The sequence below is a fragment of the Vombatus ursinus genome, unplaced genomic scaffold, assembly GCF_900497805.2.
Source record: "Vombatus ursinus unplaced genomic scaffold, bare-nosed wombat genome assembly UNPS02014973.1, whole genome shotgun sequence".
Taxonomy (NCBI): domain Eukaryota; kingdom Metazoa; phylum Chordata; class Mammalia; order Diprotodontia; family Vombatidae; genus Vombatus; species Vombatus ursinus.
In genome coordinates, this window is record NW_020954751.1 from 11,956,731 (window position 1) to 11,978,977 (window position 22,247).

The 22,247-nt window shown below is 43.5% G+C and overlaps 1 protein-coding gene across 4 annotated transcripts in view; it reads right to left on the reverse strand.

Annotated features, from left to right (window-relative positions):
- NDRG1 (N-myc downstream regulated 1) overlaps positions 1 to 22,247 on the reverse strand; it is an 83,063-nt gene that overhangs the window by 5,739 nt on the left and 55,077 nt on the right. For 3 of the 4 annotated variants that reach the window (XM_027845473.1, XM_027845476.1, XM_027845474.1), the window contains 10 exons: positions 21,143 to 21,205; positions 19,899 to 19,959; positions 18,729 to 18,815; positions 17,017 to 17,073; positions 14,413 to 14,516; positions 13,034 to 13,090; positions 11,782 to 11,833; positions 7,288 to 7,335; positions 4,540 to 4,575; positions 2,630 to 2,681 (listed from right to left, as the gene is read on the reverse strand). In XM_027845473.1, coding sequence (XP_027701274.1) covers positions 2,630 to 2,681; positions 4,540 to 4,575; positions 7,288 to 7,335; positions 11,782 to 11,833; positions 13,034 to 13,090; positions 14,413 to 14,516; positions 17,017 to 17,073; positions 18,729 to 18,815; positions 19,899 to 19,959; positions 21,143 to 21,205 — 617 coding nt within the window. The remainder of the gene's footprint in view (positions 1 to 2,629; positions 2,682 to 4,539; positions 4,576 to 7,287; positions 7,336 to 11,781; positions 11,834 to 13,033; positions 13,091 to 14,412; positions 14,517 to 17,016; positions 17,074 to 18,728; positions 18,816 to 19,898; positions 19,960 to 21,142; positions 21,206 to 22,247) is intronic. The other variant, XM_027845475.1, reaches the window with a different exon arrangement.

Consider the following 22,247-nt stretch of genomic DNA (forward strand, 5'->3'; position numbering starts at 1 on the left):
ACATGGGTTAGAACCCATCCCAGCTCTGCCATGTAGAATGCGTATAACTTTGTGGAGAAGTCACTTGGCTTCTCTGGCCTTCACATTTTCTTGTCTATTTCACCCAGGGGCTGGGTGCTTTCTTTTCCCTCAAAGAGCTTATAGTTTAACAGGACAGATGTAATACAAGCGTGACAGAATATAATACGGTCTGTAAGCTCAAATATCCTCTATTTACAAAAAAAAAATTTAAAAAGAAAAATCACACCTTTCCTTGATCCTCCCACTCCGTCAACAAGTTCTCCTCTCTTCCCTGAGAAATTCCAACAAAAAGTGTCCTAAGTGCCAGAGTTTGTTGCAATGAAAAAAATGCCACAAAAGAAGTGGTATCTCTCAGGCATCTCAGAGAAGGCAGAAGGTTGAACTAGTTGATCTCTGGGGTCCTTTTCATCAAAAGATTCTAGAGAATGTGGCCATGACTAGCTACCACCACCATGGTCCTAAACAGAGAATACAGGAAATCATAGCATCTGTCTTTGGCATGAGCCCACATTTCAGAACTGGGCCATGTGAGTGTTGGTCCTGGCGGAGGAACAAACTTTAGTCTCAGCATGGAAGACAGACAGTGGCAAATTCATACATTTTGTGCCTGTTTATACTCTTACTTTAAAATCAAATAGTTGAACTAAGGCCTTCTGACTGATTACAAGTCAGAAGTAAATAATCAGAGATTCTAATTGTATGGCACTTGACAGTTTTCAAAGTGCTTTTCTTATATTCTTTCCGGCATTTTACACCAGAGAACTAAACATTTTCGTGAAGTCGGGGCTTGAAGCCAAACAGTCAGTCTGAAACACTTACCCCTGAGAGGAGAAACCCAAGCCAACACATAATTCATGAGTCTGATTCCTCCCTCCTGGAGAGGTCAGCCAGGGTTTAGGGTTTTGTTGTTGCTCAATCATCAAAGATACTGGAGTGGTGTGCCATCTCCTTCTCCAGCCCATTTTACAGATGAGGACACTGAGGCAAACAGGATTAAGTGACTTGCCCAGGGTCACACAGCTAGTAAATGTCAGAGGCCAGATTTGAACTCGGGAAGATGAGTCTTCTTGACTCTAGGTCTGACACTCTGTGTACTATGGTGCCACCAAATAAAGGGGTCACCAGATAAATGGGTATTTATGTGGCAATGAGATGTGTTGGAATGGAGGACTGGATGTAGAAACAGAATTGGGTTCAAGGCCTGGCTCTCAAGCCACAGGCAAGTTCACCTGACCTTTTAAAACTGTCATTTCCTCAACTCCAAGAGTAGAGATAACATGTGTATTATCTGCCTTGCAGGGTTGTTGGGAGAAACCTCTTTTTTCACAAATAGTAAAAAGTGCTATAGAAATGTGAGGGGAGGTGAAGGAATGAGGGAGAGAACTTGGAACTCAATTTAAAAAATCTAACATTAAAAATTATTTACATGTAATTGGAAACAAATATTAAATACTTATTTAAAAAAAGAAAGGAAATGTGAGTTATCAGTTAAGTAATTGGATGGATTGATTCACTTGGAAAGGAAAAATTGGCAGGAATGATGCCCTGGGATTTGATATCAAAAGACACGTCTCTGCCCGTTGCCTGTGTAACCTCGATTGTCTGTCAACTGGACCTCGTCAATTAAAAATGGAGATAATGATATTTCTACTGCATACCTCACAGGACGGTTGTAAACTGTAATATGCGCTATATAAGTATATGCTGTTATATTCCCTTAACTATGCCCCATCTGGCCCCTAGGGACCGAGCCAATTCTACATGGCCCGTAAGTCTCCTGTTTTTCTATATGGGCATTAGCATATTGTTATAACCTACACTTAGCTCCCTAAGTCTCAATCATGGAATCAATGGATTAAAACATTGGGATGAATGAAACCAAATGACACCCCAAGAGGAAAGGAGACACACAACTTACCCATAGTATTTAAGGTTTCTCAGCATCTGAAATAGCTGCCACAAACAAAGCCCTTGTGGTTTATTCTGTAGGAGGGGCAATCGTGCTCTTATCCTACCACTCAAGCCTAACTCACTCTGATTTTACACACAATTCTAACAGGCTTGGTTGCTAGTTTCCCAGCCCACAGTGGTTACCAAGAAGTAATGGATGACAGCCATAAAGGAACAGAGAAAACAAAAAACAAAAACAAAAACAGGCTGACCACAGGCAAAATACAGCATCCTGGGACTGTTTAGTGTAAGAGCAAAGTACTGGGGGGCACCAGAAATGACCCAACTCTACTAAAACACCCTGTTTAAGGAAGCAGAACATGTGGCATTGTAATGGCCTTGGAAGGGTCTTTATGTTAGTTATCCCACAGGGATGCTCCTGTCCCAACAATACTTGATCAATGTGGCATGAACAGGACAGAGACTAGCCTGGGGCTCCCTAAACCAATGAAGCTGGAATCCTCACCCCTCACCCCCTTGCACAAATGCCTTCCCCCAACTTGACCACTTGATGAGGTGAGCAATCCAACTCCATCTGCTTTATAGCGTTTCCAAAATCTACCCTTCGGGCTTTGACCCCCCCCTCCACTGCCAATCACAGATGAGGGCTGCTCAGACCCTCTTTCTGCATTGTGGGACAAGCACAGCACATACTTACTGTAGCCCATTCCCTGGACAAAGTACTTGAAAGCCTCTGCAAGCTTGGCAGGCTGCAAGAGAGAGGGAAAAAAAAAGAGGAAGCTTTGGTCACTTCTCCAACCTGCAAGCTGGGGCCCTGAGCTCCTATGGTCTCTGCTGAATCATCAGAACCTCAGCCCAGACTCAAGGTTCCCAGGACTTGATGCTATAAGATGTAAAAGTGGGGGAAAATGAAGGGAATGGGGTCTTACAGTTCCTGAAAATTCTGTTCTCAATCCTAGGGAATGAGACCTACAGAAGGCTGCGGTGTTGTGTACCCTGAAAGTCTATGCATGAGGGCTTGGCTGGCCTAGGATAAGCAGCAAACTCCAAGAATCTGGTCTCTTCTTCTATAAAACAAATGGGACTGCTTCTAAGGTCGCTTCAAGATCTAAAATCTACAATACTGTATGATCCATGATTTACTCTTACTAAGCTGTTTCACTGGCTTTGTGACCTTGGGTTAAGTCAATTCCCCTTTCTGAGACTCAGTTTTTCCAACTGGATAGATTAATCTATCAATCTATCCTTCTATATATCAAGCAGGATAGATTAGATGATTCCTAAGGCCCCTTCCAACTCTGCTTGACATCTCTCTGGGAATCCCGTCCCCAGGTACTCGAAACATTTCAACACACGAATTTCAAGGGGTGGGACAAATCTGATTATTTGAAGCAGATTCATTCCCTTGCACCTCCATCCCCTGGTCGTCTTCTTTGCCTCTAAAACACCAATACAGTTATTTAGGGAAATTACATCATAACTAACTGTTCTTTACAAAATAAAATGCTATGAAGAAATACTGGTTTTAGGGTACATATTAAAAATTTAATTAGATTTCTTCCTCCTTTCGAATAGCAGGCCTGGCTACCCCAGGCCAGTGAGTGCTTCTAAGGTCAACTCCTCAGCAGAGATACACTCAGGAGGCTGCATTAGGAACTTGCCAAAGTGTGTAACTGATGGGTATTAACATGTCTGGCAGCTTAGGCCTAAGCAGGTTTCTGTTTATGAGGCCATCTGTTCCTTCCGGGGCTTGGCAAGACAAATGTCTTCGAGGTACTACCCATTTCCCCAAATGAGAAAATAAATTATGTAAAGGATCTGGGAGTTGATGTTTCGGGGTGAGGTTTTTTGGGGAAAGTGAAAAGCCAAACTAAAAATGGAGTGGTAGATAATTAAGGGGACAGAAATGCAGAACTTGCTTTGGAAGGGACCTCAATTCTTATGGGCTGTTTCCTCATCTTTAGAATAAGAGCCTCAGAATAGATTATACATATAGGGGGAAGAAGGGAGGGAGGTCCAGTCAACAGGCACTCATTAAGCACTACAGTAAGCAAAAAGAAAATGAAGGACAAGGGGGAAAGATGGGGAGAGAAAGGGGAGGAGAGAAATGAAAGGAGGAAGAGAGAGGAAAGGGGCAGATGAGGAAATGAAACAGATTGTGGGATGGAGGAAGAGGGAAGGCCGAAGGGGAAAGGAGATGGGGAGAGGGGAAAAAAGGAAAGCTGAAACTGGGGATGGACTTAATGAAAAACAGACTGACTAAATGGGTCAAACAGGCATTTGTGCCAGTGCAGAGGTCTTCCTGGGAATCTTTGTGTGTTGTGTAAATGCTGAGGGCATTTACTATGTGCAGGGCTTGGTTATATGTAGCCTAAGCGCCGAAAGACAAACCACGGAAGATGATGAGATGGGGAAAGAGAAGGGAACATGTGGGTAAGGTTGCTGCAAAACTATTCTGCAGAAGGGCCTGATGATTTCCTAAAACCATGGCTAAGCTTTTGGCCCCATCTTGAAAGCTGCAAACAGTAAGACCCCACTTCCCAGTTTTACAATGTTCATTAAAGGCATTAAGTACCGTTTGGAACGTCAACTGTAATCAAATATTACCTGAGAAATTTGTGGCAGGCCTCCACAGTCCGCCATCTAGAAGGAAAGAAAATTTAGGTTACGAGGAGAAACAGCATGAAAAAACCACATACCATGTCGGCGTGCTTGCTCAGTTTTTTAAGGAAGCAGCAACCATCAATGAATTTCCTGGTTTTTAAATCAGGTGGCTCCCCAGCACATTATTGGAGCTTTTCTCCACACTACTTTCTCCCTTCACAGACTTGACTGTCTAGCCAAACTAGCCCTCTATGCTTGTTATATAATGGTATCCCATTTCCCACCTCTGGACCTTTGCAAAGTCCATCCCCTATACCCGGAACACACTCCCTTCTTCACCTCTGTCTTCAAATCTAAGTTTACTTCAAAACCTTCTCCTTCAAGAGGCCTTTCCTGATTTACTTTATAATTTGTATTTACTTTATAACTATGTGTTTTATATATACACACATGTATGTTACATATGTATATATGTGTGTACATATGTATATAATATATATATATATAATTATAAACATGAATGTTATTTTTCCAGAATAGAATGCGAGTTGACAGTAGGTGTGGTCTCCTTTCTGTTTCCCTAGTGCTTAGCACCGCGTCACACTGGGTACTTAATAAGAGTTTATTGATTAATCTGGGCAGCTAGGTGGCAGCGTGGAATTGGAAGGGCCTTATCTTGTTACTGATTAAACCCATCTTTGGGAAGGAGCTACATTTTAAAAGTACAGGAGGCCCTGGCCCTCCCCTCCTTGGCCAAACTCAAAGGTTTCATAAGGCTTCACGGGAGGGCAAGGTGACCTGTGGGGACTCCTCTCCCTTGCTCTCATGGAACTGCTAGTCCCTCCTCAAATCCAGGTAAGAGGAAACAAGGAAGAGTCTGGTGACCCCCTTGTTCCCTAACAAGGACCCACCAGAAATTCCAAGCAAACGGACTATTTGTTACCAACTCATTATGTTACATCTGTTACAAAGCAACAGCCAGATAAATCCACTGCCATTGGCTTACTGGCCTCCCCCCGCTTCAGGCTAGCTTTAAAAATCCATTAGGGAATACATTCCCAAACAGACAGTCAGCAGAGCACTTGGCTGGACTCCAGTGCCTGGGCCTGCCCTTCAATGGCCTTGAGAGTCAAGGTCTCCCTGTCTCTGGCTTCCTGGGCCAGCAACTACCCTCCTTTATGGAAAGGGCACTGAATAAAATGCTGCACTGCTAGGGACAAGTCAAGAACCCTCTCTAAGCATCAATCTCTTCCTCTGAAAAAGGAGGTGAACAATACAAGGCTGTTGTGAGGAAACACTTGTAAGCCTGAAAGAACTTATAGGGGGTTGTTATTCTCTGTCCTGTCATCAAAGGTCTGTACACTTGGAAAAGGAAGGTCATGCACCGGGACGATCCGAGTGTTACACTGGTAGGTATCCAGAAAAGAGTGTGACAAATGGAAAAATATTTATTACATTCTCACTGGGCAGCTAGGTGATGTGGTGGTTAGAGCCCTGGAAGATCTGAATTCAAATCTGACCTCAGCTACTAGCAGTGTGACCCTGGGCAAGTCACTTAACCCTACTTGCTTTGGTTTCGTCATCTGTAAAATGAGCTGGAGAAGGAAATGGCAAACCACTCCAGTATCTTTGCCAAGAAAACCCCAAATGGGGTCACAAAGGGTCGGACACAACAAAAAAACTGAACACATTCAGGCACTATACTAAGCCCTGGAGTCCATGTGAATACAAGTGAGCGAGGTAGTTCTTGTCCTCTAAGAGCTTATATTCTAATTTGAAGCAGCTAGGACAGAGCATACTGATCCTGGAGCCAAGAAGAGCTTAGTTCCAATCCAGTCTCAGGTACTTACTAGCTTTGTGACCCTGGGCAAGTCACTGGACCTCTTTGCCGCAGTTTTTCCATCTGTAAAATGGCACCTCTCTCCAAAAGGTGTTGTGAAACTCAGATGAGATATTAACTGCAAAGCATTTAGCACAGTGCCTGGTACGGAGTAGGTGTTATATAAATGTTAACTATTATAAGCTATTGGGAGAATACACATGCCTCCATAAGGTGGCCTTTTTGTGGAAAATTTATGAAAGAACAGAGACAAAAGTAAGAAGGCACGGTGGCGATCAGCACCAGTGTAGTAAGATCCACAAAACGGGGTCCTTCTCGACGGTGCTGCTGCTCCTTACGGACAAAGCTTGTTTGAGTTTTATCTTTCTCTCCTCAGCACCCAGGACAACACCTGGCATAATGCTTGTGTACTGAGTGGGGAAGCCCTCCTTAACTCCTATTATTCCTTGGTCTATACTCGGGCTCGGTGTCCTTGGGATTCTCAAGAGAACTTGCATTTATCCAATAAATAAACCCATTCTGACACCCCCCGTGTGTCCCTCACCTCGACCTAGACCCCATACCTGACTCTATGGATTTTACCACTATGACTAGAAATTCCCTCAGTTCCTGGAACTTTCCTAACCTGAAACATTCATCCACCACGTTGGCCTTCTTGTTCCACTGATGGGTTCCTTCCGGCAGCCTCCATTTTGGAGACAAGCACAGGCTGACCATGTTTCATTCTCCTCTTGGCTGTGCTTCTGACTCCCTGGTCTTGGTTTCCCACCCCTCCACCCCCACTTCCCTCATTTGAATGAAGCTCCTTGTGCAGCCACAATACAATAAATAAATGCTTCTTACCTGTCTGTCTTTCCCTCCCCTCCCCCAGCTTCCCCTCCCCCAACATGCCCATTCATTCGCCATGTTACCTTTAGGAGTGTGGTCCTGGTTGGATCCAGTTTAGAGTTGCACTCCACCTAGGTAAGAGAAGGACAGATGTGCCTGTGTTATCTTTGCTTTCAAAGATACCTACAGCTGAGGCTAAAAAAAACCCTCCTAATTCATGCCCTCAGTTTCTTTCTAAACATATTGGGCAAACCATTACCATTTTCTGGGCATGCATCCTCTTCATACATAGAGTGAATTACAGCCCCTTTTATCTTTAAAATTCTACAGAAAAACAGGCTTAAGAGCTGGAACGGATGTTAGAAGCTCCCTGGCCAACCCGTACCCCGACCCAGTGCTGGGGATCCTTCTAGAAGAGACCCTACAAATCATTACTTAGCCTTTATATAGACAAAAGCTTAAGGGACAGGAGGAATCACTACCTCCCTGTTTCTGGCCCTAATTATGATGAAATTCTTCCACCCACTGAGGCAAAATCTGCCTCCCTCTAACTTCCTGGGCTTTGGTTCTGCATTCTGGAACCACACACAAACAAACCTATGTTTTGTTTTCTTTTTCTACATGATAGCTCTTCACCCATTTCACAGATTCTCTGAATTGGAAGAGACTTCAGCATTGCCTGAGAAGCTATTAGCTATCTCCCTTTTGACATCCTCATTAAGTGTTTGGCCAGGACTCATAACCCACCTTCTTTTTTGCCTTATCTCCTCTAGGTTAAACATCTTCAGTCCTTCAACTGTTCCAAATGGTGCCTGCTTCTGGATATGAACCAGTGTGTCAGTGTTATTCCTAAAATGTGGAACCCTGAGCTCAACACAGTATAGTTCACCATCATCTAAGCAGCTCAGAGGCTTATCACATCTCTCATTCCAGACACCATCTTTCTGTTAATGCAGTCTGGGGTCACGCTAGCTTTTGGAGTAGCTGCATGATAATAAAAAAGTATTAATCACCTACTGTGTGTCGAGCACTAGGGATACATACAAGTAAGGGAGGAATTAATTCCTACTCTCAAAGAGCTTATGGGTTCTTAGTATAAGAAAACAAAAACAAGAAACACTCCCAACCCCAATCTTTCTCATGAACGTAAAAAGGGAGCCAGGACTCACTTATGTTATGTTTGGACAATATAGGTTTCTAGAATCAACAACCTCCAATTCTCTCCCTGGCCACAGAATGCATGCAGGATCATATTCCACATATGACAGGTTTTTCTCTTCAAATGGGGCTTCTTCCCCTCCCTTCTCCCCCAATCCAGAATCCTAGTAGAACCCAAGAGACTGAACCCACCTGCTGGGCATTTATCATAATCACTGTTTCCCTGGGTTTCCCCTCAACTGCCCTGACAAGAGGGTCAAGCACCCTCAGTTCTGGCTTGCCACCCAAAAGCTCAGCAAGCCACTCGGAGGCCCTAAGAACGAAATGGCAAACATACCCGTAAAAAAAAAAAAAAAACAAAAAAACAAAAAACAAAACACCCGATGAAAAACAGCCAAGACGACACAGAGAAAGGAGACACAGGGTCCTGTTGCCAGGCAACAGAAGCCTTGAGAGGATGGGCTGTCCTTGCTGAACAGGGCAGCAGACAAAGATGCCAGCTGGTTTTCTGAGTCAAGGCTGAGATGGCATTTAGGTGAAATCACCCGACGACTAGTGGAGGGGAAACGGGGGGAGGGTATCAGGGGTAGAGTGGATGAGCAGCCCCAGAAGGATAGCTGAAAGGAATGAGTCTACTTTAATAGCCAGGCTCAAGATCTTAGCTCTTTCTCCACCCTGGATAGAACGTGGCTGGCAGTGTTCTGTGGCTATGACTTCTACCCAAAGATGACACACCTTGTGTGGACCTGCCTTGGAGCAATTAAAGAACAACCAAACCCCCGAACGACCTTGGAAAGGCACAGAAGACCCTGGGCAGAGCTGCTTGGAAGAGGGGCAGAATCCGCTCTCTCCGAGGGAATGGCCAAAATCCTGACAGTCAAACATTTATCAAATGTTGGGTAAGAATAAGGTGTCACAGCACCTAAGAGCCCACGATTTCAAGTCAGAGGGCCTGTGTTCAAATCTCAACTCTGCCACCTCATATAATCCCCGAATCTCACAATTCTGACAAGTGGGCATCCCAGGCTTTAACCTCCAAAGAGGGGGGAACCCATGATCTGGGTCACTCAACACCAGTCCATTTTTCCTGGCTGTCCCCTCATATCTGGAATGTTCATCCCCCTCCTCCTCTCTGCCTGCTGCCTTCAAGTCCCGGCTAAAACCCCACCTTCATCGGGAAGCTTTTCCTAATGCCCCTTAAGGTTAGTGCCCTCCCTGGGCTGATTATCTCCTTTTATCTAGCATGCAGCTTATTGGAACATATTGTTTCTCCCATCAGACTGTGAGCTCCCTGAGGACAAGGATTGTCTTTTGCCTTTCTTTGTTATCTCTAGTGCTTAGCACAGTGCCTGACCCACAGTAAACACTAAATAAATTCTTGTTGACTCACTGGCACATAATATTTCCTTTATAAATACTTATCAACTGACTTACTTAGTTCCTTCAACCATTCCTCATATGGGAGCCCGAGGCATAAACAACATATTCTCATTTTTTACATTCTGACTCTCTGGGCCTCAGTTTCCTTGTTCCAAATAAGGAAGATAAACTCAGTCATTTCAAAGAACTCCTCCAACTTCAGATCTTGTAAAAGAGAGAATAAGCCAGGAGCAAAGATGGTCTTTAGAATTCTAGCCCTTTATTAGAAAGGGGAGGGAGGAGAGGAACTTCTTTGCTTCTCAGGGCTTTTGTAAACAATAGCAAGTCATGTGCGTTATTCATAGACTCTCAAGAGTTGCAGGGGCCAACCATCTGATGTCCCTTATACACCTTCCTTGACAGTTGACTACCCAGCCAGTCCTTACTTAGAGCATTTTCAGTGACATACAACTCACTCTCTCCCAAACCCAGTCAATTTTACTTGGGGCCTTTCCAATTACTAGAAAGTACTTCTTCAAGCTGAGTCCAAATCTGCCTACCTGAAACTTCCAGCCACACAATGCAGAGCAAAGTAAACAGGACCAGGGGAACAATTTACATTATGACCACATTTATGTAAAGGAAAACAAGATTAAGGGATCTCAATGCAATGATCTGGGGTGATTTCAGAGGATGGCTGACTAAGCCTGTTAGCTGCCTCTTGGCAGTTTACAGGTGTGTAATGAAGCATACTTTGTCGTTCATGGACAAATTGTTAATTTGTTTCTCTTAACTTATTCCTTTGTTACGAGGGAGAGAGTAAAAGTTTTATGGTGGAAAAGGGAGGAGATTGTCAATGGGAAGTGACACAGGTGATTTTTGTTAAAAGAGCATCAATAAGATATTTTTAAAATTCCATCCAACAATTCTATTTTGCCCTCAGGAATTAAGTCTGCTCTCTCTTCTACCAACACCTCTTCAAATACAAGAAGAGACAAGATCATGTTTCCTCTAAGTATTCTTTTCCTCCTCCAGGCTAAGCAGCCTTTGTTTCTTATATTCCTCTTCACCGGACATGATTTTGAATTCCTTCACCACCTTGTTCATCCTCCTCTGAACTACGTGGAGCTTATCCATGCCCTTCCTAAAAAGTGGTACCCAAAACCCATCACAATACTCCAGGTGCAGTCTGATGAGGGCAGAGTTCAATGGGATTCTCACCTCCCTGTGAGACACTGAGCCTCTGCCTCTTTCTACAGTCTAGACTAGAGCATAGGTTCCCAGAGTAAGTGATACTGCCCCCTGAGGGGCTCTGGAATGGTCCAGGAGGGTGGTAGTAGCCTCAGGTGCAATTGGGGGGCACTGAATAAAAATAAAGGAGCGGGGGGGGGGGGGGAGCATAAAGAAGAGAAGAAAATTTTGAAAAACCATTCGTACCTGTTTCATCTGTTGTGTAACATAATTAAAGTCGTAGTGATTATATTATTTTCCAAATATACACATAAAATGCAAATTATAACCTATCAGTGGTCAAGTCTGCCGACAGGTCTTAACAAGCAAGTGTTGACAGGCAAGCTTGTCAAGCAATGTTGGGAAGTCTAGCATGCATCAGCAGGAATATGTGCATGTAATGACTTGCTTACAACATGATACTATACAACCGCAACATTGCATCATCAAAATGTCAATGTAGGAAAAATCTCACAAATTAACAATAAATTATTAAATTTAAGATGTCATTTTAAAAAAAATTTATATTTTCTTGAAATGACGCAAATTAAAAAAAAAAGTTAAAGGGTTAAAGAAACTAGATTTCCAGGGAGGCATTAAGTAATTTTTTTTTTTTAAAGGGGGCAATAGGCCAAATAAGTTTGGGAGCCTCTGGTCTAGACAGAGAGAAACTTGGGACAATGCAACTGAATTAAGGGGGATTATTTTGCAAACTAGCTGGCACATTGTACCTACTTGTCATTCATACTCTGGGCCTTTCCAACACACCAGATGATAAAACTCTTACTTTATAGCAAAGCTGTAATTACAGAAAACTGAATAATACATACCACAGCATCCACTGCAGGTGAATTGTCTCCAACCACTAACAACGCAGGGCACCTAGGCATGGTCAGAGAGAAAGGAAATATGTTGGTCCTAGGGGCCAGCAGTAAGAAAACAGAGTCCTCGCCCTGTACATTCTCCTTTCCCTACGTGCCCACCTCATCATCTCTTTACTATTCTTTTGGATACTTGTCCCTTCTCCTCACTTTCTTCTGCCCATCAAAATCCATTCGCAAGAAGGGTTCAGTTAGCAATCTTATACAACTTAGCATGAATATAAATTAAGTGGACCTTACCAGGGATATTTTCATTTTGAGTTTTCTAATAGCCATATACAAGGTTTTGTCTTAAGATGAAGCGGATGTCAGTCATAGGTGGGTTTAATGCATCTGAGCCTAGAAGCTGGGCCTTCTGGCCACCCCCATAAAAATCTACCAAATGGGCAACTATGGGTAGGACCAGCCCTGTACTTACACATGTAAGAAGCAATTTTGTGCACAGAAGCAATTAATACTACCCCAGTGGACACTGTTCTGTTTTTCAAAAAAGCCAGCTTTATCACCATCCTGGCAAACTGGAACTTGGGGTATATGTGAAACTGCAGGTAGCTCATTCTCCATCTACCTAACATGGCTTGCAGGGGGGCTATTATCTCAGGTACTGGTCCCAGGAAAAAAAATGGCAACTCCAGTGAAAAAGAGACCCAAGGTGCCTACCGAAGGAAACTCTTTGCTTGTGGCTGCCATGATACTTGGCTAAGCCTTTACATCTGCACATTAGGGAAAAAAAAAACAGACTACAAATCAGAAAACCTAATAACACTGCCTACCCTTAGCCTATCTATCTTTTTTGTTTCAAGGTTTGCAAAGCGCTTTCCAAATGTTATCTCTTTTAATCTTCACAACAATCCTATAAGGTTGATGCTATTATTCTCTCTGTTTAACAGATGAGGAAACTGAGGCCCAAGGTCACATAGCTATTAAGTGTCTTGAGGCAGAATTTGAACCCAGTCTTCCTTTGTACTAGAGTTTGAGGTTCAGCTTCATCACTAACTTGTTGTTTGCCCCTGAGAGGATGATTTCTCTCTTCTGGGCTACAGTGTCTACAATAATAAACTGGAGAGAAAATCTACCTCACAGAATGGTAAGGGCCAAATTTACGTACAAAGTGGTTTGCAAATGTCAGTTTTGGAAGGTATCATGGGAATTCTAGGAAAGGCTCAGTCTGCAAACAGACATGTGGAAGACAGTCACTTACTGCAGGGTGACAGCATTGGTTCCAGGGAGAGGACGCTCGATTTCTAGATCCCGGCGACTGTGGAAATAAGCCAAAGTAATTAACAGATGCTGACTCCCCGGGGGCAGGAGAGAAAGATCAATCGCAGGAAGGACCTGGGAGCAGACCTCCTCCTCCCTCACCCTTTAGGATGACTGCACATGCCACAAAACCAGTCCACATCAGCTGGGGTGCTAGGCCACAGTCAGGCTCCACTGACTTATGTGAAAACATGCCTGGTGGAATCCACGGTCTGTCAGCAGACCAAGGCATGGCCACTTACTAGGAAACAAGCAGGATTCTTTCCTGACTCTTTCATATGAAGTCTTTCTCATGGCCCTACAACAAGGGTTCCCAATCTTTCATGAGAAGCAAATACCTCCTGCACTCCTAAAGTTGTGACAGCCCTGGGTCGGGGAAAGATTGAAAATGGTATTGGCTATGAAGTTCTATCTATATAGAATGAGGAGAAGGAGGGTGCTACCTGTGATACTCTCCCCCTTTGTATTACAAGCAAAGCCACCCGAGACCAAAAGGATGGGGCCAGGGAAGTAATAATCATTTTGAAGATATGCTAACCAAACTTTAGGTCAGTTTCCAAAACTAAGATGACCTCTAAGGTACCTTAAGAACTCTAAAATTCTCAGTTCTAAGGTCCCTTCTGGCTCTGATATTTTGTACATGACATTCTGAGGTTCCTACTATCTCCAAGTTTCTAGGTCCAAAGGCCCTTTCCAACACTGAGATTCTATGTTCTGGGATTCCTGTCAGGGTTAACATTCTATGCCCAAAGGGTCCTTCTAATTCTAACAATGTAGGTTCAAACGTTTTATATTCACAGGCGTCTTCCACTTCCAACATCATAGGTTCTAACGTTCTACGTCCTATTTATTAGATCTCTTCCAGCTCTAACATTCTGGGTTCTAACATTCTATGTCCTATTTATTAGATCTCTTCCAGCTCTAACATTCTAAGTTTTCAGGTGTCTTCCTACTCCAATATTGTAGGTTCTAACATTTTATATTCACAGTTCTCCTCTAGCTCTAACATTCTAGGTTCTAACATTTGATGTTCCACAGAACCTTCCAGCTCTTATCATTCTATGGCTCAAAGATTTACCAATAAATCTATTATTCACTCCAGGGTATGAAGATGTGTTTTGAATCATGTACTCTATCTGCCCTGAGCGTACAGCAGGGTGCACACATAAAAAATACTGAATGACTCTGACCTATGAAAGAAAATCCTACACAGCTGTTGGGAACCTTGGAGAATATCCAGTCCTGCCTCCTCATTTTCTAATGAGAAAACTAAAGGCCAATGAGAGGAAGTGACTTGATCCAGTTTACAAAGCCAGTTACCTGTTGTAGGCATTAATGAAGAGATGGAGATTGCCTGGGTTCATGTCATTGATGATATGATGGCGGTAGGTGTGCACCACCTCTATGTTGCTCTGCATTTCTTCCTGTGATTAAAAAGAACGGGGTTGAAGGAGAAGAAAAAACATCAATGACCTCATCATCTAACAGGCCACACTAGGAGGAAGGAATGGAAATGGAAAGCCACAGTCAAGTTTGGCCCAACTAGGGAAAGTATCAGGGCAGGGTTTGCGTGGGATTCTAAAATGGTGGTTACAGAGTGGTTTGGGCACTGGATTTGGAGTCAGGAGCTGAGTTCAAAGCCTATCTCTGATATTTACTAACTAGCTGGTGGACCTTGGGAAAAGTCACCACCTCTTTAAGCCTCAGCTTCCTCATCTGTAAAATAGGTATAATAATACCCATAACACAGACTACCCCAGTGGACTGTGGTGAAGGCATATTGTAAACATAAAGGCACTATGAATGTGTGAGCTATTAGGGTTGGAAGTGACACTGGAGATCATCCAGTCCAAATTCCAGGCCCAGAAAAGGAAACGGATACAAACAACTACAGAGAATCAGGGGTGGCATTCAGAATTCTTGGATTCAGTCATCTCTCCACTGTACTACCTACCCTGCCTTCTCTGCTTAAAGGCGAACAGCATCATGGAGCAGATGACATTTTTAAGCCACAAAACAGGGGCAGGGGAGGAGCATTTCAATCTACACGAAGCTTCACCCCAAGTCGGCACAAACCCAGTTTTTTTCCTTTCTTGTAGATTTTTAGGAAGGGTCAATCGTTGGCCAAACAACAACTCAAAACAGCACGCCCTTTGGCTTGGGAGCCCTAGGGATGAGCACGGGCTTGGAAGTGTTAGCCTAATCAGTAACATCCAGAGCTAGAGAAGGAGGAGACAGAGACCCTGATGAGACGTGTTGAGTTGGTGCTGTTGTCAAAACAAGAGTCTGGGATTATTTAAGGAAGAAAAAGGTCAATCAGCTACAAACACCACGAGAAGAATTAACCTGTGAGTAACCTCCTTGTTATTTCAGATTAAAACCAAGCAGCAGAAATCGGTGGCCAAGAAGCAAACTATGTGTGCTGCCACACGTGTGCTCAGAGAGGGACAAATAGCTCTAGCATCATAACTGACGCGTAGCATAGCCTGGGATAATTCCAAGGGTGAATGTGTATTTTCATTAGCCTTTAACAGAAATTTACCCTTCTCTTCAATTACTAATGTAGACCATTATTATTCTGAGAAGGGGTCCATAGGCCTCACCAGACTGCTCATGGGGTGCAGGAATCACAAAAGGTTAAGAAGTGCTCAGCTCACTCAAGGACATTAAAGGTAACCAGAACAAAAATGTGCCTTGGACTTAAGGGAGACCTCCTTGAAAAGTGTTCAGTGCTGGAAAGATGTAAAGGGGCTGAGGGATGATGGCCTCTGTCTGTAAGCACCTGAAAGGTTCTCACGAGAAAGAGAGATGTGTGACTCCAGAAGGCAGAACCCAGGAGCCATGGATAGAAGTTACAGGGAGACAGAGTTTAGCTCCGTATATGCAGGACCTTCTCAACAATCAAAAGTGCCCCACAACAGAATGGGCTGCCTCATAAAATAGTGAGGTCCCTCCCTGTCAATGGAGGTCCTGAAGGAGGATCTGGATGACCTCTAAGTGATGTGGGATGTTTAGCCTGGAGACAAGCGGAGGATCACTTGTGAAGCATGTGATCAAGGGATGAATGCTCAGGCAGAGGACCTCTGGGGTACCTTCCAAATGAATGGTTCTAACTTCAGAGCAGGAGGGGAGCTAGCCTAGATCTCTGAAATGCTAAGATTCTATGGACCCAAAAAAGAGGTTTTAGCTCTCCAAGGGCTGGAGATGAGTTACTGCCAATGAGCTATTAATGCAGACCAGTGTGATTACTGAAGAAAGGAGATGGGGGAGCCCCTCCCTGCACCTTACACTCTCCACCCCACCTCACTCCCCCAGCCAAATCAAACCTGAGTGAAGTCTCAATAGCAGCTAAAGTCTAAATGTAAAAAATACAATTGTCACTTACTGACAAAAAAATTTGAAGCATCTACATTAAAAATGAGTGAGGAGGTGGGGGTCTATGGGGAGTGGAAAGGTGCATATGATGTCAATTTTTTCAGGCTACTGATTGGCTTTGAAGGAATTTTTTTCTACTCTCTTTAATTTTTTTTTTTTTTTTACTATCTAAGAGATGGTTGTCCACCAGGAGTGCTAAAGAAGAGGGATATAGGGGGAAAATCATTAAAAAGATGTCAATAAAAACAAACAAAAATGGATGTGAGAAGGCTGACAAAGAGGATGCATACCACAAAATAAAATCACATCTATGAGCCAAGCTTCCGTAGAAATGTAGTTTCCTCCCCTGGTGTTGTCTCTCCTCAAATCTACTTGTGGCATGAAACAAGATGGAGGGAAGTGATCAATATTCTCCTTAGATACCACATTACCTGGGCCAGTGTCATGCTTTCTCTGCATGGAGCTGATGTGTTCTGAGGGACGTGAATTTAGAGGGTCAGGATCAGGGTCAGGTCCTACAATATTGTAAGATTTGACCCAATGACTCACCTTCCCAAACAGATGAGATATCACCATATCTGGGAGAGCTTGAGTCCACCCAGAGATCTAAGCCAGATAAAACAAAAAGAATGACAACAAAATGAGAAAGAGTCAAGTCACTCAACTGTGTGTACCCTTGGATTCAAAGATCCCACTTCTGGGCATACACCCCTACCAAGGAGGTCATTGACAGAAAGAAAGGTTGTTCAAAGCAAAATATTCACAGCAACACTCCCCATGGCAGTAAAAATTGGAAATAAAGGGAGGACCTATCGATGGGAGAAAACCTCAACGAACTGTGGAATGTGAATGGAATAGAAGACTATTATTCTGTTAAAAAAAACCAAAAACCCAATGACTAAATGGAATTCTGTAAAGTATAGATGCTCTGATACAGAATGACAAAGGAGGACCAAGAAAAATGTAAACAATGACAATACAAACAAAAACCAAACTAAAGACTGCCAAACTCAGATTAATTGCAATGAACGATCTCAGTCGAGATCTTCTCTTGGTAGAGTAGTGAACTACAGGTGTCATAGACGTTGTTTAACTTATCACACACAGCCATTTGTCAGTTGGGTTTTGCCTAATTTTTCCTTATTACAAAAGCATGAGTCCAAGGGGGAGGGAGTGGGATGCTGAAAAATGATCTTATGTAAAATGAAGTCAAAATACAACTTTTTTAAGGCCTCACCCCCCCCCCCCAAAAAAATATGAGGAAAAGTAATTGTTAGAAACAGAGAGGAAGTTTACCAGTAAATGTGACCCAAGGTCACTATCAGAATAATGCTATGAACTAAGACCCCTGGCTTTTCTCTCAAACCTGCTGAGAGGCTGGGTCCCAATCACGCCTGATTTTAGAGTTGTGATTTTGGGCATTATTTAGTCCAACCTCTTTGATATAGAGGGGAGGAAACAGAGGCCCTTCAGGTGCTATGAAGCTTGGCAGTGTTCTTTCCACTACACATACTGCTGAACTGAGATTTAAATAAGTCCAACCCACTGTAAAAAGTCTCAGGCTGATACAGAGCTTGGGACTCTGATATAGTCACAAGTCTAGAGACCACCCAGACCAACCAATCCTCTACACAATATCACCAGTCATCCAGGCTATATCTGAAGACCCCCAGTGAAGGGGTGAGGGATGGGGGGGCACCCCCTGCACCCTGACCCATGCTTGAGGAGGAGGGAAAGACATAGCACAGATGAACTCAATGTACCAGTAGCATTAAGCCTTTGGCTGTCGAGATGACTTCACTGCCTCCATGTCACTTGATAGCCACCCAAGTTTGGCAAAAACACATTTTCAAAATGAAAAGTTAGAACTGCTCCCAGACTGAAAGGCTATATAATCTCATTTCATCTGGAACAATTTATTCTCTCCTTGGCAAAGATGTGAGATCCTTCCAAAAAAATAGTTTTTTAAAAAAACCAATAAATGTCTAGCTAAGAGTTGCATGGGTCAGTACTAGCTTACAGGGACCCTTGATGCCTCAGGAAGGGGCCGACTTCAGAGACCCGTGCTGTTTGAGGCTATTCCCACCCACATTTGCCAAGAGCTCCCAGCTGAGGGGCAGCACGGGCCAAAGAAAATGCTTTTTTTGCAGAAATAAGACAGAGCTCGAGGTGCTGCTTCCTATCAGGACAGATCATGGCTCCCTGCCTGCAGATCTCCTTACAGAAAACACATGCACGTTTCCAAAGCTGCATTTCTTTACCTTGGTTGCTGCCCAGTCCATCCACCCTTCAGCGCAAGGGTTCACGTTGATGAGGACGAGTCCTTCCACCATTTCTGGGTGGTTCAGCTGCAAAGGAAGAAAATAAAGTCAGAGAGTATACCAGGCAGGCAGAAATACTGATCTGTAGCTGGAAGGTCCTCAGGGGCCAAAAGAGACTAGAGGGCCTTATTTCAAATCCTTGCTCTGCTAGGTAGAGTTACCTAAGTCTATTTCTTCATCTGAAATATCAGGGACAGATCATCTCTAATGTCCCTTCTAGCTATAAAGTCAATGATCCCATTTACCATAAACTACCAAGTATCACACCTGGAATTCGGACCCAAAGCTAGGTATTATTTCCCCCTCTCACTATAGTTGGAAGGAAATCTCAGTGGCCATCTGAACCAACCCATACCCAAAAGGAACCTTCACTGTAACACAGCCAGCCAGCCAGCTTTTGTTTCAAGACTTCCAAGGAGGGGGCATTCACAGTTACCCAAGAAAGCTAACTGTCAGGGAAGCCTAAACTGGACACTTGGCAGCTTCCACCTCTTACTACTCCCCAGCAGCCAGGATTGCTAGGGAGATGTCCTATTGTTGTTCAGAAGAATTGTGTCTAACTCTTCATGACCTCATTTGGGGTGTTCTTGGCAAAGATACTAGAGGGGTTTGCCATTTCCTTCTCCAGCTCATTTTACAGATGAGGAAACTGCAGCAAACTGGGTTAAGTGACGTGCCCAGGATCATGGAGCTAGTATCTGAGGCTGGATTTGAGCTCAGGAAGATGTTCCAGGCCCGGCACTCTATTCACAGCATTAGGAAAGGTCCTAAATGTAAGCTATTATATTACCCTTTCATCTTCTCTACTTCTGCCTGCATCCCCACCCCACACAAAAGGGTCAGTTAGCTCAAGTGGAGACCATGGTCCTACTCCTATTAAATTCAAATTCTTTTAAGGAGTTCTGGAAATCGAGCAGAGGACACAGATACCTCGCGTGCCAAAGCCAAGAGGGATGCATTTCATCTTTAAACAAGATGCAATTGTTTCAGAGGAAAAGCCACCCCTCCCACCCATTGGAAGTGGGGCATGACAGGATGATGGCCTGTCAGTCTGTGGTCGTGGGTCCACTGAAACGTGCTCAAATGTTTCAGAGAGGCCAGGAGACTTACAGCAAATCGAGTTAAGATGTAGGCACCAGCTCCGGTTCCCATACCAATCACGCTCCTTAGTCTGCAGAAAGAAAACAAGTGCCCCCCAAAGAGAGCGAGAGGACCTTCTGTTAAACGAGACCGAGAAACCCACAAACCACAAAAGCCCAGTTTCTGCTCCAGTTACCTGCCCCCTTCTGATGAGGTCAGATTTATGTTGAGTTGACAGCTAACTCAACAGTCACAATGGCATGCCATCAAAATTACAAAGCACTCTCCGTTCCCCCAAACAAATCACTGTTCTGTAACTAGACAGGGGACCGCGACCTCTCCATCGCTGTGGCTTCGTGCCCTTCCTTCCCTGTGTCCCAAGTCCCTGAAAACCAGATCTGTGACATTTACTGGAATGACTATTACAACATAGCATCGTCCTGCTTGGGAAGCTTAACTGCGCTTGATGGGTAAAAAAGAACATGGCTCTGGGGTCCCGAGGGAATGGAGGCAGGAGAATGGATACAAAGATAGCTCTTACTGTACAATAATTCTTTAAAGAAGCGGTCTTAAATAAAGTAACAGAAGAGAAGAAAGTAAATGAGAAGAGATAAACATTAAGGGACCATTTCTACTCAAAGGCCAAGATGAAGCCAGGGTGAAAGTTGGAAGTAGGGAAGGTTACCCTACTAACTGCGGCCCCTTACCCCCTCCATGTTCTTCTAGTCTACCAGCCCTGTAATAGTCTAATTTCCTTCCTTACTGGGTCCTGAATCTCTATAGTCAGGTCTTTCTCTTCTATAATGGACTCTTTTGCCCCCTTCCCTTTCTATCACTGCTGCCCTGGCATGTCTCAGTGCTCAGTGCATAGTAGGTGCTTAATTTTGGTGAACAGGCTGGACATCTCCTACTATCTAACCAACTATACTGCTATACTCCCAGATGGCTGGACACAATGGAAGGAAATTAAACTGACTGACTTATAAAAAACACATTTTTTTTTTGGTAGCATCTGCCTATTTTTTAAAATTCTTAATTTATGGAATAAAACAAGAGTTTCCATAACACAGTATGATAAAAAAGATGATTGCACGTAAAACTGTAGAAGCAAATTTTTCAGAGAGCCTTACAAACACACATACGCACACCTCCTCTGACAGATCAAAACCTCTCTCTACATTCAAGTGCATTTGGCCAAAAAAGGATAAAAACCAAAGGAACCATTTAAAAAGACAAAAACTGTTTTCTAACGCCAACACATTTGTTTTTCTTACCCAAACTGGTGAAGAATTCCAGGAATCATTTCAGCCAGCTGATCCATGGAGGGATACATGTACCTGTGCGACAGAAAGAGTTAATATCACCTAATAAGAAAGTCCAGTCACCCACAGCCAAGTCACTTCACCCCAAACTGACTCAGTTTCCTAATCTGTAAAATAAACGAGTTGAACTAGATGCTTTCTAAGGTCTCCTCTAGCTCCAAATCTGTGGTGCTGATCTTTCTGTCTACAGCAAAAGTGGAAAATCAGAAATCAAAGCCTTTCCTACCCAGACAGTGTCAGAGTCCTTGGGGACCTCGGTCATATTGGGTATGGGATATATAAGGCTTTATTAGGATAATGGTGGTGCCAGTGATGGTGATGATGGTGGTAAAGATGGTGATGGTGATGGTGGTGGTGGTGGTGGTGATATTTGGCTTAGGGTGCCACATTTTAGGAAAGAAACTGACAAAATGGAATACATTCAGAGGGGAAAACTAGGATGGTGAGAAGCCAGAAGACACAAATATCCAAGAATCAGTGTAAGGAGTAGGCAATTTTTAAACTGGAAAAGACTCAGGGGAAGATAAAATGGCTGTTTTCACATATTTGAAGAGGGAGTAGTCCTTTTCTACTTGGCCCTGGTGGGCAGAATTAGTATGAAGCTGCAGAGAGGCAAATTTTAGCTCAATAGAAAGAAAAACCTCCTAATAACAGGACGACTCCAGAGGTGCAGTAGCCGGGCTCCAGAACTGGAAACCTCCCTCCTGGAGGTTTTAGAAAGCAGTGGCTGGATGATCATTCTTTAGTTGTAGAAGGGATGCTTGTTATGAGTTATGGGTTAGACCAAGGCCCTTTTAATTCTGAGGAGCTGTAACTCTGAAAGTCAGCGGCTGGGTGGTGCAGTAGATAGAGATCTAACTTCATACCCTTACTATGTGACTCAACTGTAAAACAGGAGTAACGTTAGTACTACCTTATAGGGCTATTGTGAGAACCAAATGAGATAATATTTATGAAATGCTTGCTTACTATTATAATGCCACACAAATAGTTGGCACTTAATAAATTTCCTTCCTCCCCCTCCCTCCCTTAATTTCTATCTGCTTTAATTTCTGTA